At 31.0% G+C, this 16,728-nt stretch overlaps 1 protein-coding gene across 1 annotated transcript; it reads right to left on the bottom strand.

The window, feature by feature from the left end:
* Nucleotides 1-15,163: 15,163 nt before the first annotated feature.
* LOC134272675 (uncharacterized) lies at nucleotides 15,164-16,400 on the bottom strand. The gene is made up of 3 exons (XM_062754875.1): nucleotides 16,267-16,400; nucleotides 15,983-16,155; nucleotides 15,164-15,352 (listed from the first exon to the last, which is right to left on the bottom strand). The coding sequence occupies exons 1-3, from the start codon at nucleotides 16,311-16,313 to the stop codon at nucleotides 15,237-15,239; spliced, it is 336 nt and encodes a 111-aa protein (XP_062610859.1). The 5' UTR covers nucleotides 16,314-16,400; the 3' UTR covers nucleotides 15,164-15,236.
* Between the last annotated feature and the right edge of the window lie 328 nt (nucleotides 16,401-16,728).

The following is a 16,728-nucleotide window of genomic DNA, read 5'->3' as shown; positions in this document are numbered from 1 at the left end:
AAGTATACAGAAATCGTGACGCAGGGAGGATTCATAACTTTATCCCCAGGACCAGGTAACTGTTATATTAAAGTGCAAATAGAAACAATACAGTACACATCTTGATTTCCGGCTTTAGACTAAGTATATCATTGGAATAACTAGAAATATATATATATATATATATATATATATATATATATATATATATATATATATATATATATATATATATATATATATATATATATATATATATTTCAAGGGATACTAGTACACAGAGTATATTATATTCATTTGATAAATTAGATTGACATGTATAAAGTCTCAATTCCCTAGCTTCTGTCAGGAAGAGTTAAGATATTCAGGAACAAAAATTATCAAAATATTATAAGACTTTTTTTTCATTTTTTTTTACAGCAAAATATTTTCATTTCATTTTTTTCTTTTGTTATTCTAATACATGCTTTTATTTAACTACTTTCTATCATGTTAATTCATTATACTAACATTTATATAAGTAAACATTCGAGGTATTATTTTTCTAATCTTGCTTAAATTGGTAAAATGTCAACCATTGCAACAATTGACAATAAAATATTGCATAAAACTGTTAGAAGAAGGAAAAATAACACGGACCAATAAATGCCAATTGCTGATAAAATACTTACATATACTCTCAATAAAATTCATTTTGAGTATATTTATAATTGTTTATCATGATGTTGATATACAAAAACAACAAATGAATGGATAGTATTTAAGTGTCGGACTGAATCCTAAATTCACAAATTACATTAACATTTTTCAAATTTGTTACGAATAATTATCTTTTAGAACAAGGAAATTAGAAAGTTTCTTGTATTGAATTATGCATTTGTATGGATTACAGTTTATCAACCACAACCGTTTAAAAAAAATCAAAGGTGTACAATGGCATCGGGATTTTTTTTAAAAATTCTTTTTAGAATAATTACCTCAAAATGCCATCTTTATATGCAATATAGACAGTCTACATTAAATTTTAAACCGTTGTCCCATGATCAGGTATTGAGGGAGGATAATTTACTTTAAACCTTTCATGAGATATTTTTATCAAAATATTTCCAAGAAAAGATAGGATATAAATCTGTACCGTTACCCTTTTAAACTACTGGGAAAATATTAAATTCGTCTATTTGAAGACCATTTTTTAAATAGATGCAAACATTCTTTTCGCAAAATCGTACAATTAAGGGGTAGTTCCAGTAACAAATTTTCAATAAAAAACATTTCTGAATGCATTTTTAACCCAGTTCTGTTAACAATATGTCGAAATTTCAATGGATATTAGCAGATCTATTTTGGTATCATATGAAGTGCTTTTGCATAGACTTATACATGCGGTGAGGCAAATTATTGTCAAATAAATTGATGAAACAAAAATGTCGACATTCTTTTTCAAATCTACTTTCGTAAGTTCTATGGTCTTTTAAATTGTCTTGACAGAAAATACACTGAAATCTTTCTATGCGTATGTTCTTCATCTACAGAATGCAGACTATTTTTTCAATTTATTAGTGAAACGGAAATGGTTGTTGTTTAGTTTCGTATAAACGTTAGATCTACGTTTTTGTTTAAAGTCTTCAACATTAAAAAAAATTAATTTTACGTTAATACAAGTAGTATGAAACTGTCATTGTACTGGGGCTGCACTGGAATAATACACATAGTATTAGAGTGCGTTTGAGACCTCTCAGATGACGGAATAGACAAACCTTTGCTCGCTTATTGCCTAACATACTATTGTGAGACCTGAACAAGGCAGATAATTGCGTGGAATAGACAGTGAAGGGTGTAGTGATAACCAAAAGCGTAAGACCTGAATAAGGCAGTCACTTGGTTATACATAGAGGTGGCATACCACAGATAAAGGTGGGGGAAGTGCCAGAAGACAGTACTTGTGGAGTGGCAGGACAAGAGAAATTTATTTGCGGGAGACACCCGTTGACCACAGACAGTGGTTGTCTAATCACGAAGAAACCAGCTGTATTATTGTATTTGTATCTTTTATTTGGTCAACAAAAACCTGAGGTAACAGGTTAACGAACCTAAGTGTAACGCCTGGTGATACAAGCCATATCAACGAACACCAAGCTCGGCCGCTTTGCACGTTACATTATTGATGTTGTCCAACGCAGGCTTTTAAAGTTGGCACGTCGGTTTGTTAAAGCTTAATATTACAATATTAACTTTTGCAAATATCTTTCTTAGATGAACCTATTGAAGAGAAAATATGTTCAATTCTGTGTGAATGTTATTTGGGGGTCAGAGGTCATAGCGCGATCGAATCACTCTAGCGATGTGATATTTTGACCAAACAACTTCTATGTCATTGCGCGTCACTACATAGTAATACGTTGGCCTGTTCGTGAAATAAATATGATTTAACTCGAAATGTATTCGTTTCAAATGCAAATATAAGTAATAAACAACAATGTTAAAAAGTTCACTGGGAAATGAACTTTTAGTTGGTACTACTGAGAAGCCCTTCGGGCTTCACAGGATTTGATCACCTGTTGTTTATTTCTTAAATAGTAATATTTCTAATTATAAAAAAATATTCTTCCATTATATCATATTTCAAGTTGAAATCTAAACCCTGTATTTTCTAGAGATATTCGCAAACTGCTGCGTACAAACTTTTTTAATTATAAACACAATATACAGTTCCTAGACATTTAACATCTCAGGGCACGCCATTATCGATGATTAAATATATTGTAAATGAAGACTTTGAAGTAAACATTATAAATCAGAGATCCTAAATACAGTAGACCAGATCTTTCAATTGGTGTCAGAACGTCATTCAATCTTTATTTCTATCAAAAATTATGCCAAAGGTTGGCCTAGATATAAAAAGGAAGATCTGAATTCTTTGCCAGATCAAATTGATTAAGAAATATATAAAAATATTCGTATTAAAAAATAAAATTCAAAATGTTTTCATTAAACAGCAAGTGATAAAGGCTGTAAAAAATCTTTATGAACAATATACAATGGTTCGAGCAGTCAAATCTTGACGAAAGCATTTTTTTTGTTTGTTTGCAAGGTTCATATTATAAATTACTGTAATTTGGAAGACCTTTGTTTTCATTCTACGTTTGGAAATCCATTCTCATTTCATTCTCCAAAGAAGAAATTCTTCAAAAAACATTACATTATGCAATACTTATGAAATACCAGTCAGTTAAGGTGATCTTCCCAACCTGTACAGTATTCCTAATCTTCATACAAATTCTACAAATATCCTTAGCTTGGTCCAGCAAATGCTCTACAAAGCCTTTATTTTTACATGTATTCCTTACAAAACTATTAACAGCTTTAAAGGAAAAGCCTTATAAATACCGTGCTTAATCATATTCTATAAGTTGTGTTGATAAAATGTGGCGGGTGTGACCGGTTGGCAAAGGATGCCCACTCCTCTATAGACCTGACCCTAGCTCTGATGTTTAGAGGTCCGTGTTTGTTCTGCTCTGCTCAAATTTTGTATTGTGTAATGGATTTTTGAGCTTGAATACTATTCGTTATCTCCACTTATTACATAGTATTATTATTTCGTAATATTTACATTTACATTTCCAATTTATTTGTCCAGGATAAAATTACAAATAGTTGATATATTTTATTTCTACATGAATGTACTGATTCTTCAAAAGCCGCGGCTAAAAAAATCACCTGCAGGGCGGGACAAATAGGTAGATAGAAGATGGGCTTGTAGCACGTGGATTGGCGGAATCAAGAGCATGTAAATATAAGGAATAACTGTCAGATTTTTCGATTTCATGTTGATGATCAATCAATTGGCTTGCGTGATAATTTTTTAAGGCGTTTATGCAAATTATCACGCAAGCCAAACGATTGATCACATCATGAAATTGAAAAATCTTAAAGTTATTCCTTAAATAAATACAAAATTTGTCCATACGCAATATGACTACGGTCAAATTAGCCGTATCAACCCTGCAGACCCTATCACACCCTTATTAAATTGAACCTCAAATTAATACTTGTGATAATACACTTATTTTTTCGGGGGGGGGCAAATTTTTCTTAAGTTTACCAATTTGATTAAAAGGATCATCTAGTAAGTGGCTGAAGAGTATTTCAAACTACAGATAGGGCACTTTTGAGATAAAAGTTGAAACATATCCAAACCGTGCGGGATATTAACCTAGGTCAGAAGTCAGTTTATATTTTTTTTTTTCAAATTGATGACTTTATTTCATACAAAAGTATAAAATAAACATAATAAAACAAAATTCTTTTGTACGTTACATTCTGACCAAAGCCTTTTTTTAAATTCAACTTAAAAATAAAATAACATTTACACATACTTGAATTTTCTATTTTTTTAAAAACAATTCCACAGATATACTAATATCGAAACATTTTATATCATAGACAACTGCTTTTCCAATGCAAATGGAACGAGGAAATTTTTCTCATCTTGTCGTTGGTTTTCAGCAATATTACTTCCTTAAAAGCCAATCTGATGGTATAGGCATAAGTAACCTAAAACAAACGTTACAAAGATGCTGGATATTTCTCTTCGACAGCAATTGTGTAGTCTTCGGAGATTAAGTTTCCAACAAGACGTGGAATTCTGATGAAAAGTCGACTTTAACTTCAAGTCGACTAATTGTAAATACTACATGTATTGTCATTATAATGACCATTTTAGCAATTTTAACATACCTTGGAACACATTTTAGGTTGACTAGTTTCAAACTAATTCTAAAGAATTCATTTTTATACTGAATTTTACTATATAAGGAAAGTGCCGTCTACCCGATCATGACCAATACATACATGTATAGAGCGTGACTGGTCAACAGAAGAAGGTTATTCCTTCTAGGCACCTGATCCCACTTCTTGAATTTCTGAGGTCTGTGTTTTATGGCATTTTTTAAAATATCTGTATTGTATATACATTTGCATTGGTAACTTATATTTTTATTAATTAATCAATGTTTATCTTTTTTCCTCATAAGGCCATTCCAAGTCATCTCTTTGATTTGTCTCCGTGTGCGCCTTCGTTTTTGACACCAAGCATAAAAACCAAATAACAATTTCTTAAACTTATCTTCTAAACATAACATTAATCCATTTATTTAAATACTTATCTATAACATAACACATAAGATAAATATTAAGCATTTAATACATTGCTTTTACTGAAGGAAATATTTGATTTGAGGGGTCGACTGTGGTTTCTATTGTGCAATACCCCCGGTATTTCGCGCATCTTTGTTGAGTTTCTGATTGACAATATCTATGTGGTTTTTGGAGACCAGATCTTCCAACAATCTATTGAAATTCCCATGGGAACCAATTGCGCTCCGTTATTAGCAGACCTATTTTTAAATTCATATGAAGCAGAATTTATGCAAAATCTTATGCGTGAAAAGAAGAAAACACTTGCTGTGGCCTTCAACTCTACCTTCAGACATATCGACGACGTATTGTCAATTAACAATAATTGTAATTTCCATTCCTACGTCGATACGATATAACCAGGAGAGCTTGAAATAAAAGATACTACATCTGACAGATCTGTTTCATACTTGGATATTTTAATTAAAAAAGACGATAATGGTAACCTAACAACTAAGTTATATGATAAACGTGAAGACTTTAACTTTTTTATCGTCAACTTACCTTACTTATGCAGCAATATACCTTTATCAACTGCATATGGAGTGTATATATCTCAGTTTATTCGATACGCAAGAGCATGCTCTACGTACGAACAATTTCTAAAACGAGGTAAATATATTGACAAGCAAGTTGATGAAACAAAAATATCAGCAGTCTCGTTTAAAGTCATCATTTAGTCAGTTTTTATGGTCGATACAATGACCTTGTCTGCAAGTACAATTTATCATTGAGTCAAATGCTGACTGACGTTTTCATACCAATTGTTAGTCCATTATCTATACACTGAATTGACGACGGATTTTCTTTTATTTCACGATCACGACAATGAACATACGGCGGGTACGACCGATCAGCAGGGGATGCTAACTCCTCCATGGCACCTGATCCCACATCTGATGTTTTTGAGGTCCGTGTTTGCTCTGCTCCTATTTTGTATTGTGTTATGGACTTTGATATTGAATACTGTTTGTTATCTCCATATCCTTCCTTAGTAAAATGAAGCGTATATACTGTTTTAAAGCTTACTTATTATCACGCATTCTCTGTAAGCACCAACGAATTTACTATAGGGCTTGGAAACGACATGTCTCGGATTTTGATGAAATTTTTACCATAGGTGTGTCTTGGTACAAAACTAGTAAATATGGTGTCCGAAGTTCCACACGTGCACTTGGTTGCCATGGAGACGGATCCATTGAATTCGGCCATTTTTGGCCCATTTTGACTAAATGAAAACATGAAAATTGAGGAAATGTAAATGAATATTTATCGGTATCTAATACACTCTAACAAAAATCATTAGATCATATGATAACATGACCTTTTAAGGTACACACAGCATATAAACATTTATTCTAGAAATATTCTTCCTGTAAGAAAAAGGTCATGCAAACTGACATGGTTTCTAAAAATTTGAAAAATGGGGAAATTGGAATTTTTTGAGATCTTTGAGGCTAAATAAGAAAAATTGTCCACGGAAATTTCCCAAATCCTACATAGGTTATCATACTTGGGAATAAGTAGTGTCATTTCATGAAAAAACATAAGTGGGCTTTTGCTCCTATTTTTAGTAACATGTATCTATAAATAGATATATTTTAGAAAATTGTGAAGAATCAAATTTTGGCAAAGTTTTAATTGACATTACTGCATAATTAGAACGTATGTTGTAAAAATTGTGATTCTAATGACAAGAGCTGGACACCATTAGCTGGTATGGACAACGGTTGAGGGGAATTCCCATTTCTATTTTTAGTAACAGGTGGCTATATATAGAGATGTCTCTGAATATTAGGAAAAATGGCATTTTTCTTCTAATTGGTAGCTTCATATAAAATGTCCTAACAAATATAAAGCTTTCTGCAATATGCTTTCAGAATGCACATGTGTTTGTTAAAAAATTGCTAAAATATTGAGGATGGACTCTTGTTTCATTTAATGGCAACAATGATCTAAAAATAGATTACTCGAATAATTAAGAAAATGTAGATTATTGCACCTTATCAGGCAATTTTTAGATTAGTTGCTGCATAATTAGGAAATATTTTGTAAAATTTTAGATGTAAATAACAGGATCTGGATACCACTAGCAGGTATGGATAATTGAAGAGGGGAATTCCCATTCTATTTTTAGTATCAGGTGACTAAATATAGAGATGTCTCTAAATATTAGGAAAAATGGCATTTTTGTTCTAATTGGAAGCTTCATATAAAAAGTTCTAACAAATATTAAGCTTTCTACAAAATGCTTTCAGAATGTACTTGTGTTTGCACAAAAATTGCTAAAATATTGAGGATGGACTCTTGTTTCATTTTATGGCAACAATGATCTAAAAATAGATTACTCGAATAATTTGAGAAAATGTAGCTTATTGCACCCTTTCAGGCACTTAAAGATGTAGTTGCTGCAAAATTAGGAAATATTTTGTAAAATTTTAGATGTTAATGACAAGATCTGGATACCTCTAGCTGGTTTGGATAATTGTTGAGGGGAATTCCCCTTTTTCTATTTTTAGTATCAGGTGGCTAAATATAGACATCTCTCTGAATATTAGGAAAAATGGCATTTTTGTTCTAATTGGAAGCTTCATATAAAAAGTCCTAACAAATATAAAGCTTTCTACAATATGTTTTCAGAATGTACATGTGTTTGTACAATAATTTCCACAATATTGAGGATGAACTCTTGTTTCATTTCATACCAACAATGGTCTAAAAATATATTATTCGAATAATGGAGAAAATGTAGATCACTGCACCATTTTAAGCACTTTATAGATGTCATTGCTGATTACTTAGGAAGTATATTGTAAAATTTTAGATGTCAATGACAACACTTAGCAGGAAGGGACAATGGCTGAGGGGGTTTCCCATTTCTATTTTTAGTATCTCATGGCGTAATATAGATATGAAGTACTCTTAATATTAGGGAAAATTGCAGTTTTATGCTAATTTGAATCTTCGTACAAAATGTCTTTATAAATATAATGCTTTCTACAATATGCCAACAGAATGAACACTTGTATGTACAATAATTGCTACAATATTGAGGATGAACTCTTGTTTCTTTTTAAAGCAACCATGGTCTAAAAATAGACTCCTGGAATAATCGAGAAAATGTACATTATTGCACTTTTCTGGCACTTTTTAGATGTCATAGCTGCATAATTAGGAAATATATTGTAAAATTTGAGATGTTAATGACAGTAGCTGGCCACAACTAGCTAGTGTGGACAAAAGTTGAGGGGCTTCCTATTACTATTTTTGGTATCACGTGGCTAAATATAGATATTTATGCCATTTATAGGTAAACTTTAAAAATCTTTTCAATTGTTCTGTAAAATAATTCCTGATTGTCCTAATTCTAGTCTTTGACAATGTACCTATATTTTCATCTACAAGTTTATTTTGTCCAAAGACTTTAATATTTTTAGACGAAGACTCAAAGAACGTATTCTATATGGCAGTTTCTGTGGTCTGCATTTTTTTCTTTGATAGTCACCATATTTCAAGAAACTTTTTTGTCAAAATTGTCACAGAGTACCTAAGGATTTTTGTTAATACATGTACCAACCATAGGGATTTTCTCTTTAAACAAGAGGAGAAACTAGGGAATCTAATCTCTAATAACAAGACCTTGTTAAAATGCCATTTCACTGATCTGTTACAGGGTTACTCTCATGACTGTTGATGCCCTCTGGTCTCTTTTATAAGAAGGTACGGTTTGAGCTTTATTGTGCCCTAGAAATTTAATGTTCTTAAAAAGTTGTGAAATTGGCTTTAACAATCATTGAGTAGATGAATATGATAGATCATTAAAGAATATGACACGAAGGGGGGTCGTTCAGGATATATGACGTCATTAATTTGGTACACTTTTAAGTTTAATGCAGAAAAGCCTCAAAATGACTCATTTCTGTGCTGATTTTCCTTTAGCCACCGTCGCCCTCTTTAATTTTTAGATTATGTAAACTGCTATGAAAAATTACATATCGGTTATCTAAAAATCTCTCTGGGCGAGAGTGGCAGAATATGTCTTCTGAAAGAAAATATTCCACTGAAAATTGATGTCTTCTGCAACTTTTTAAGAAAATACGGGAAAATACACAAGTTAATGACGTCACAATTAGCATATAGGAGGTCATATAAGAAAAACGATTTGTGTATTTTTACTGCAGGGAATTCTTATGATTCAGAAAAAGTGAATTTTGATTTCCTATATCACTTTCATATATTAGAAAAATATAGAGCTTTAAATATTTTGTATTGAAACTGTACCTTGTTCTTTGTTTCTATAAATAGAACTGGAAGTCCTCCTTGATTTCGCATATTTCAAATATAAGTAGAACTGAATATCATCATTGTTTTTATGCTTGTTAGTTAACGGTAACTACCGATATTACATATAGTTTATACTTATCAGTCACATGATTATTTTACTAGGAAAACTTTATTATACTCATGACATATTGAACATGTTGAATACAGCAGTATATTTCGTACATATGTTATCAATGAAGCTCCTTTAATCCTTTGTCATTTTTCTTCCTCTGCTGAGAAGTTGCTACACATAAGTGGATGTGCTATAATTAGAAAAGAGAGCCCCACGTTCAGATAGTGTGCATTTCACTAAATAGATTGGAATTATTTTTCAGTCACACAACGTCTACTGTAAATCTGGAAATTTTTACGTCGATTTTATTTTGCGAATTCAGGTCAAAATGGTGCTTATTAATTTTTACGAATTTTTGCGAATAACCACTGCTTTGTTAACATTTTCTTATTTGTAATTTATTTTTAAGAAAAATATTTTTGCGAATGCAATGAACTCGCAAATTTGCTAAAAATTTATCTACAGCAAAAATTTCCAGACTAACGGTATAACATTGATTTTTCTTTCCAACATTGCCTGAAAAGGTACAATAACCCATATTTTCTCGATTATTCTAGGAATCTTTTTAGACCATTGTTGGTATAAAAAAAGGGTCAGTCCTAAATATTGTAGCAATTCCTGTACAAACAAGTGTTCATTTCGAAGGCATATTGTAGTTAGCTTTATATTTAAGACATTTTCTAGGAAGATTCAAATTAGCAAAAAACTGCCATTTTTTCCTAATATTTAGAGAGAAATCTATATTTCGCCATTTGATACTAAAAATAGAATTGGGAAACCCCCTCAACCATTGTCCACACCGACTAATGGTGTCCAGCTTTTGTCATTAACATCTCAAATTTTACAATATACTTCCTAATTAAGCAGCAATGGCATCTATAAAGTGCCTAAAAAAGGCGCAATAATCTACATTTTCTCAATTATTCGAGTAATCTATGTTTAGACCATTGTTGCTATAAAATAAAGCAAGAGTCCGTCCTCAATATTGTAGCATTATTGTACAAACATGTGCATTCTGAAAGCATATTGTCGAAAGCTTTATATTTGTAAGGACTTTTTATATGAAGCTTCCAATTAGAAGAAAAATGTCATTTTTCCTAGTATTCAGACATCTCTATATTTAGCCACCTGATACTAAAAATAGAAATGGGAATTCCCCTCAACCATTATTCATACCTGGCAAGCTAGTGGTGTCCAGATCTTGTCATAAACATCTCAAATTTTACAAAATATTTCCCAATTATGCAGCAACTACATCTAAAAAGTGCCTGAAAGGGTGCAATAATCTACATTTTTTCAATTATTCGAATAACCTATTTTTAAACCATTCTTTATATGAAATGAAAGAAGATTATTGTGGCAATTCTTGAATAAACACATGTACATTCTGAAAGCATATTGTCGAAAGCTTTATATTTGTTAGGACTTTTTATATGAAGCTTCCAATTAGAACAAAAATGCCATTTTTCCTAATATTCAGAGACATATCTATATTTAGCCACCTGTTACTAAAAATAGAAATGGGAATTCCCTTCAACAATTATCCATACCACCTAGTGGTATCCAGATCTTGTCATTAACATCTAAAATTTTCCAACTTATTTCCCAATTATGGAGCAACTACATCTAAAAAGTGCCTGAAAGGGTGCAATAATCTACATTTTCTCAAATTATTCGAGTAATCTATTTTTAGAAAATTGATGCCATAAAATGAAACAAGAGTCCATCCTCAATATTGTGGCAATTATTGTACAAACACATGTACATTCTGTAAACATATTACAGAAAGCTCAATATTTGTTAGGACTTTTTATATGAAACTTCCTTTTAGAACAAAAAGGCCATTTTTCCTAATATTCAGAGACATCTCTATATTTAGGCACCTGATACTAAAAATAGAAATGGAAATTCCCCTCTTCAATTATCCATACCTGCTAGAGGTATTCAGATCCTGTCATTTACATCTAAAATTTTACAAAATATTTCCTAATTATGCAGCAACTACATCTAAAAATTGCCTGAAAAGGTGCAATAATCTACATTTTCTTAATTATTCGAGTATCCTATTTTTAGACCATTATTGCCATTAAATGAGACAAGAGTCCATCCTCAATATTATAGCAATTTTTGAACAAACACATGTACATTCTGAAAGCATATTGTAGAAAGCTTTATATTTGTTAGGACTTTTTATATGATGCTTCCAATTAAAACAAAAATGCCATTTTTCCTAATATTCAGAGACATCTCTATATTTAGCCACCTGTTACTAAAAATAGAAATGGGAATTCCCCTCAACCGTTGTCCATACCAGCTAATGGTGTCCAGCTCTTGTAATTAAAATTTCAAATTTTACAACATACGTTCTAATTATGCAGTAATGACAATTAAAACTTTGCCAAAATTTGATTTTTCACATTTTTCAAAAATATATCTATTTATAGATACATGTTACTAAAAATAGGAGCAAAAGCCCACTTATGTTTTTTCATGAAATGACACTACGTATTCCCAAGTATAATAATACATATAAGATTTGGGAAATTTCCGCGGACAATTTTTCTTTTTTAGCCTCAAATATGTCAAAAAATTCCAACTTCCCCATTTTTCAAATTTTTAGAAACCATGTAATTTTGCATGACCTTTTTCTTACAGGAGGAATATTTCTATAATAAACGATTATATGCTCTGTGTACCTTAAAAGGTCATGTTATCATATGATCCAATGATTTTTGTTAGAGTGTATTAGATACCGATAAATATTCATTTACATTTCCTCAATTTTCATGTTTTCATTTAGTGAAAATTGGCCAAAAATGGCCGAATTCAATGGATCCGTCTCCATGGCAACCAAGGGCACGTGTGGAACTTCCGACATCATATTTACTAGTTTTGTACTAAGACACACCTATGGTGAAAATTTCATCAAAATCCGAGACATGTCGTTTCCAAGATTTTTTGGTGCTTACAGAGAATGCGTGTTAAAATTAATCAAAATAAAGAAATTATATGAATAAAAATGTAATTACAATTTTACATAACTGATTTTTTAACCGACTTTGCGATCGATAGGTAGATTGATGTCGTTACAGTGTGTTTTTGACGTTATGATAAATAAAAGCTCTTAAAAAAAGGTTAATAAAAGTGTTCATAAAGAAAAAGTCATAAGCATACGCTCTTGAAATTTTAAATATAGACATTTGAGAATATCTCCATTACTTTTATTATGTTTTCATATGAATCCTTTGTGTCTGTCTAAAATTTTTAGCATTTTGAGATGCCTCCTCTGGCAACAAGACGGTAGAATTTTGTGTTTCTTACATATATTGCATGATATAGTGTTGCTCATCATATATCATATGATAGATTGACCAAAACGTCTATTGTCGTATTTGTGTATTTTGCTTTAGAATGTTAAAAATTGGCATTTTCCTATATAATCCTTTAGTAAATGTACCTCTATTTTGAGACGGCCCCTCAAAAATACCTGAACGGTAGATTTCTCCCAAACTTTGCAAGTACACTGAAGTTAATGTAAGTTATATGTTGTATAAAAAATGAAGAGTTTCGCTTCTGTAGTTTTCACACAATAAAACCCCAGTTACCCCCCATAAATCCTTTTTAATTGTAAACATTTTATAGTTTTCGAGTCTTTGTTTTATGAATATGTCTCCGAGCAGTTTAAGTCGAAAGTCGTCCTTTTCGTAATCATTGTTCGGCCATTTTTTACTGACTAATTTCTACAGATTGTCCTGTTTGTCGATTTATTACAGAGATGTATGTTGAATTTATTTCAATTCGATCTGAGCACATAAATGATTTTTTACATCTCATGTTGAAATATATATGTCAATTCATTCTGTTTCATATTAATTCAAAAACTGGGTCTGCTAAATCAGGACGCAATTTGCTACAAAATTGGGATTCCAATAGTTTTATGGAAAATGACCTGATTTTCATAAGCACCATAGATATTGTCAATCTGAAACCCAAACTTTTAATATCAACTTTAGAATATTTTTGTACATTTAGAATGTTTTAAAACATCTTTCTTGTTTGGGTCCCTTATTTTTAACTTTCAATCTTGCTTCGAGTACTGTAAACCAACTTTTATTCGCGACGACTTTATTTCGCGATTTACCAGCGGTAAACTAGTTCGCGACGATTATTTTTCGCGATCACGGCTATTTAGGTTCGGTTGTTAATAGACACATAGACTATAATGAACGGTTCGCGGCGAGAAATATTCGCGATGACGAGGCTTTCGCGAAGTTCGCGAAAATTTCTCGCACGCGAATAAAAGTTGGTTTACAGTATGCCTAGCGCAACTTTTGGATACTTGGTTTAAGGTAAGTCACTCCTTAAATTTCTTATATCAAGGATTTTTTGAGAAGTATATTTTGGATAAGTACTCATAAAGTGTGACTCAAAATCGAAGAGAAAATAGGGGTTCAGTGTGCATCGTACTGATGTATGGTACATTTAAGATGACCTATTTGCACTTAGATTTTAACCCCTTAGTTTATTACTTTTATACAATTATCTCTTATTCTATTTTTTCAGCTGTAACCATGGCAACGAATTTATTCTTACTTTACGTAAAATAGTTTGAATAATATTTATCATTGATCAAATCTTGCAAATTAATGCGCGTAAATAATTATGTGACCTTTTTGCACTAAAATATTACATATTTTGGGCATTAGAAAAATAAGTTGGCAATATAATATTTTCTTATATCAAGCTTTGTACGACTTAAGTGCTGATCAGTCATAAGTATCGAGAAGTTTAAAATAATGAAAGAAAAAGTTTGGGTCAGTGATGTTAATTTTGAAATATTGGACAAAATATGTGATTTTCAGGCAAAATATGGTGTAAAATTTATCTTGACTTCTTTGACATATCTCCAGTTTTTGGCAAAGTTTGTTGAAGGAAGATCTTAAACTTATTCTAAAAATTTAAATTAAGACCTATATAAAATATTCCTATAAATATCATAACTGAAAATATTCTCCGAGTAAAAGTATGTGAGGCTAAAATTTCAAGACGTTAAATTTAATAAATGTGCAGATTTGCAGAAATTTCTGCTAAATATCCTTCCACCACGAAAAATAGTCCCTAATACATCTTGCTTCTTTGAAGATTTTTGAGCAGTTTTTTCTTTGATTTTTAAAACATATACATTGTTGAATATAATTATTTTATAAAAATTGAATTTTGATAGATATTTTTGAAGTTAGAGGTTCTGCATGAACTTTTCTAAAAAGCTGACGAGTGACTTACCTTAAGAGAATGAAAAATAAACATATCTTGGTAAATGAATTATCAACACTGAAAAAGACTATGTTTTTAATTAATGTTTACATCAACACAAAAGAAGGTTTCTTGAAAAGACCATTTTAATAATTTTAAAATGACAATATTTTAACATAACTATTTCCAAGCTTTTTTTTTTTTTTTTTTATATTGTCCTTTGAAAAACAAAATATAAAATATTTATATATATTTTCAAATGTAAAAATTTTTCCACGATTTCAAGACACATTGTTTCCTTTTTCAAAACTTACAAAAAAAAAAAAAAAAGAAGACTTTAAAACAAAAATGGAGACATGGCATTATTTCCGATGTCCTACAATTGTAATAGTATATTTTATATCTCAGAGTTTCAAGGAATCTCTATTCCACATTCGATATAGCTTAGTGTGTACCAATGCGAACACTGGGAAGGACATCCAGTAGGACGATAACTAAACTGCAAATGACTACTGTTTCGACAATAACCTAAAAAATATTATCAAAAAACAATTCAGCTTTAAAAAGATAAACCTACGTTTTGAATATACATGTAGATCATAAATATCAATCACTATAAAGGGAATACAATTTCCTTTTGTAATGAACCAAAATTCAAATTATATGAGCTTCTGGATGTCTTCGATAAAACTTACATGTATATATAAGCTCAGTTTTCTGTGTTGGCGAACTGTAAGCCATGTTGTGATTGAAAAGGTAGACTTTTATGCAAAAAAAACCCATTTATTTTTATTTGAAAGCTGTGGATTTAGATTTGGTGTCATTTTCATAAGGATTATCAGTAGTTTGGCAATCCATAACTAGATGCACTTGTTAATTTCGATAGAATTTTTATGGAATTTGTATATATGTGGACACCCCACTAAAGCTTCATTTATTTATTTATTTATTTTTTTTGAAAGGCAACTTGCATGAATGGAATTCGATGCCTTATTTGACAATAACTGTTTCTGCATAAAAATTGAATGCATTATAGTGTCAAATATATGTTAATTTGCTTACGAATTTATGCAGAATATACAACATATAGGGTTCTGAAATAAAACATTCTCATTGAAATACATGTATATTTCGTATTTCACCATAAACTGCACCAACCTTGAGCATTGTAGTGATAAAAGCCGCCTCTGCAATATTGTTTACAATTAGATGTAGAACAGACTTCGTCATAGGGGTAACCATATACCAAGTCACAATTATAATCACAAGAGTGACAGCGGAATATCTCCATAAAATCACTAGATAAACTCGAACCTCCTAAAAGTTTATATCTGTCAAAAATATTATAGACATTAAATAATTTCTGTTTTTTATCTTTCTATATTCAGGGGTAAATGCATCATTTGCAAAAATCAAACCAAATAGCAGTAGATATATCTAACCTCATATTTCCGTGATTGTTACAAACGAATGCAGCAACAAAAGGCATAGAGTCAATAGTCGAGTTCCGCACGTACGACACACCAGAAGAACAATCGTTCCAACCATTGTCAATAACAGATACGTTATACTGGTACCACCCTTTAAAAAGAAGATACAATGTAGGTGGATGTATAGTTGGGTTGATATTTATAGAGCAGACGTCTATACGTTGTTTATACGAAACACATCAAACTCAATTTATTATAGACCTTTAAAACGACAATCTAAGAAAATGATACTAACAAAATTTAACATTTATTACACTGTTTATTATTAAGATCCTATTTCCATTCTAAAGGATTTTAGGTGTATCAGCTATTTAGTTTTTGAATTAATTTCTCAATATTCTTATCTTCATCGACATCTGCACACGTCTTTGCACGGTTTTGTTAAATTTTTATACTAGTATATTTCCGAGGATA

This window comes from Saccostrea cucullata, unplaced genomic scaffold (genome assembly GCF_032062105.1).
Source record: "Saccostrea cucullata isolate Sc308-1 unplaced genomic scaffold, CSIRO_AGI_Scuc_v1 ctg1092, whole genome shotgun sequence".
Taxonomy (NCBI): domain Eukaryota; kingdom Metazoa; phylum Mollusca; class Bivalvia; order Ostreida; family Ostreidae; genus Saccostrea; species Saccostrea cuccullata.
This window is presented reverse-complemented; position numbering and strand designations above follow the sequence as displayed.